At 45.5% G+C, this 2,500-nt stretch overlaps 2 protein-coding genes across 7 annotated transcripts in view; both read right to left on the reverse strand.

The window, feature by feature from the left end:
- LOC103911683 (leucine-rich repeat-containing protein 49-like) overlaps nucleotides 1-380 on the reverse strand; it is a 7,348-nt gene extending 6,968 nt beyond the window's left edge. The window contains exon 1 of the mRNA XM_073930113.1: nucleotides 66-380. The gene's annotated coding sequence lies outside the window, so the exon portion shown is untranslated. The remainder of the gene's footprint in view (nucleotides 1-65) is intronic.
- A 1,243-nt stretch (nucleotides 381-1,623) lies between these two features.
- Nucleotides 1,624-2,500, reverse strand: part of lrrc49 (leucine rich repeat containing 49) — a 37,349-nt gene continuing 36,472 nt past the window's right edge. For all 6 annotated transcript variants that reach the window (XM_073930110.1, XM_073930108.1, XM_073930105.1 and 3 more), the window contains one exon: nucleotides 1,624-2,146. In XM_073930110.1, the coding sequence (XP_073786211.1) occupies nucleotides 1,940-2,146 (207 nt within the window). In that variant the 3' untranslated portion in view covers nucleotides 1,624-1,939. The remainder of the gene's footprint in view (nucleotides 2,147-2,500) is intronic.

The following is a 2,500-nucleotide window of genomic DNA, read 5'->3' on the forward strand; positions in this document are numbered from 1 at the left end:
AGTTTGGACACCGCTGGCCTAAATACTCTACACTTTTAGCACTCTGAACAGCTGCGGACGCTCACCGTCAGGTTGGGGAACTTGAGGCGAATGCGCAGGAATGAAGGAATGATGGAGTCGTAGTGGATGAAGCGGAAGATGATGGTGGAGACGCTGGCGGCAGTCTGGACCCCCCAGCAGCGCTCCAGGGTCTCCAGGGCCCCGGGGCCAAACAGACGCAATGTGTCCCCATCCAGCTCCGCCACGTGGCTCTCAGACAGCGACAGACTCTGCACACTGGAGCCCGAGCTGCCGTCCTGCAGTCTGAACACACCATTAGAATGGAAGTTAATGGTTACCAGTTTCCGACATTCTTCAAAATATCTTCTTTTGTGTTCAACAGAAAAAAAAACAGACAGGAACAGACTCTAATCACTGGAGCCCGAAGAATATTGTTTTGTTTGCGTCTAAACATTGCGACCATCCACACTAAATATTCTTTTTTTTTTTTTTTTTTTTTTGCTATCGTACCATGAATATTTTCTCAAATTATCATTAAACGTGGAGCTAACAGATTACTAGATAAAATAAGAACTTAATCGGTTGCCATCAGCCGAGTCCTTGCAAGAAGCGGCCAGGATATGGTTGACCGGAATCGGGCCAGTGCTTTACAGCCGCATCACAACCGCATGTGCGCGAGCGAGCTGCGGGCCGCACTCGGCCCGGATAACACTCGCCGATGCCGAGTCGGAGCCGGAGGCGCCGGGGGGCAGCCGAGCTCGGGCCGATTACTGCCTGCTATCTGGGTAATGTGAGTGTTATAGCATGTTGAAGTACAGTGTTAGTATGGTAAAGTGCAGTAAAGTGAGGTAATAGTCCAGTACCCGTTGAGCTCCAACTGCTCTAATGGTGAAAGTGTGGACGGACCGTGACGCGTCGCAATTCAACGCGTTTAATAATCCAGCGGTTCACGCGTCGCTCATTTGCAGTAATATCCATCATTATTGTTGTTCAGCCGCTGCTTTTACTCCAGTATTAGTTTCTCCGTCAAGAGAGCATCCGTGAGGGGTTGAAGAGTCGCTGATTGAAGAAGCGCGTGCGCCGGCGCGCGTCCCCGACTCCTGAGCGCGCGCCCGAAATCTGCTTACACATATTCACAATTCACACTACTTTAACATTTCACAGCTCCTACATGCTAAAGGTGCCCTCACAAGTGTGCGTAAACAGTGTACACTACATTCACATACTGTGTTGTTGGTCTTAGTACCGTGGTAAAGCAGAGTAATACTGTGTTTATTAAGCTGTAATAATTCATCTGACTGCTCAGTTCAGTTAATATGAAACATCAGACACGTTACACTCATTTAACATCAGTGAACATGAAGCTCCTCAGCATTTAATTTATTTGTTCATTTTTCATTCACTTAATAATTTATTAGTTACCTTTATATTTATTAATCTAATTTGTCTATTTATATAGTAATTATTCAACTTAATCATACATTAATCTACTAATTAATTTATCAATCTATTTATGTATCTATCTCTTGTTCTCATTGTTTTAAAACATTAAAAAGACAATGTGTATGTTCAATTCTGCCTGTAATATTTTCAATCAATAAAAACAGTTTTCTCTTGCCAAATTAAAATCAAACTTTATTTATTTTTAAGAATTAATACAAAACAAGGGACAGAGGGTGTGTTTCCACTGAGACATTCATTATAGAGAAACAACAGGCATTTCACACCAGCACTCCTGCATTAATACACACCGCAGTGTTTCAGCAGAGGACTCTCCCTGTGTGTGTGGTTAGTGTGTGTGTGTGAGTCTCTGCAGGCTGTTGTGTCTGTATGTGTGTGTGTGTGTCTCTAAGTGTGTGTGTGGTTAGTGTGTGTGTGTGAGTCTCTGCAGGCTGTTGTGTCTGTATGTGTGTGTGTGTGTCTCTAAGTGTGTGTGTGGTTAGTGTGTGTGTGTGAGTCTCTGCAGGCTGTTGTGTCTGTATGTGTGTGTGTCCCTCATGTCCAGCACCGAGTCTCTGATGATCTCGCTGAACAGCAGCGGCCAGATCTTCTGCAGAGCGTCGGCCTTCACACAGCGGCTGGAGGCGCTCTGGATCAGACCCTGCAGATACTGCTGCACTGACACCGAGCGGTCCGACGCAGAGTCCTGACAAGCACACGCATGCACGCACGCACCCACGCACACACACACACACACGCACACACACACAGGTTAGTTTTGATGGTATATGGTCTCTCTCCTCATATCTGTAGTGTTCAGGCTGTACAGTCTCTGGTCTCCCCCTAAACTCAACCCTCACACTCACTGTCCTGCATTCTGACTCATTTACAAGCTGTTTCCTCAAGGAGACCAACACCATTAACAAAATACTGCTATTGCTATACTTGTGGGGACATTTAGTCCACACAATGTGATGAATACCAGGAGCACACACACAAACATGTACACACTCTTATAAATACACATGCATGTTTGTGTGTGAAAGAGGGAGCGAGAAAG

The sequence above is a fragment of the Danio rerio genome, chromosome 18, assembly GCF_049306965.1.
Source record: "Danio rerio strain Tuebingen ecotype United States chromosome 18, GRCz12tu, whole genome shotgun sequence".
Taxonomy (NCBI): Eukaryota; Metazoa; Chordata; class Actinopteri; order Cypriniformes; family Danionidae; genus Danio; species Danio rerio.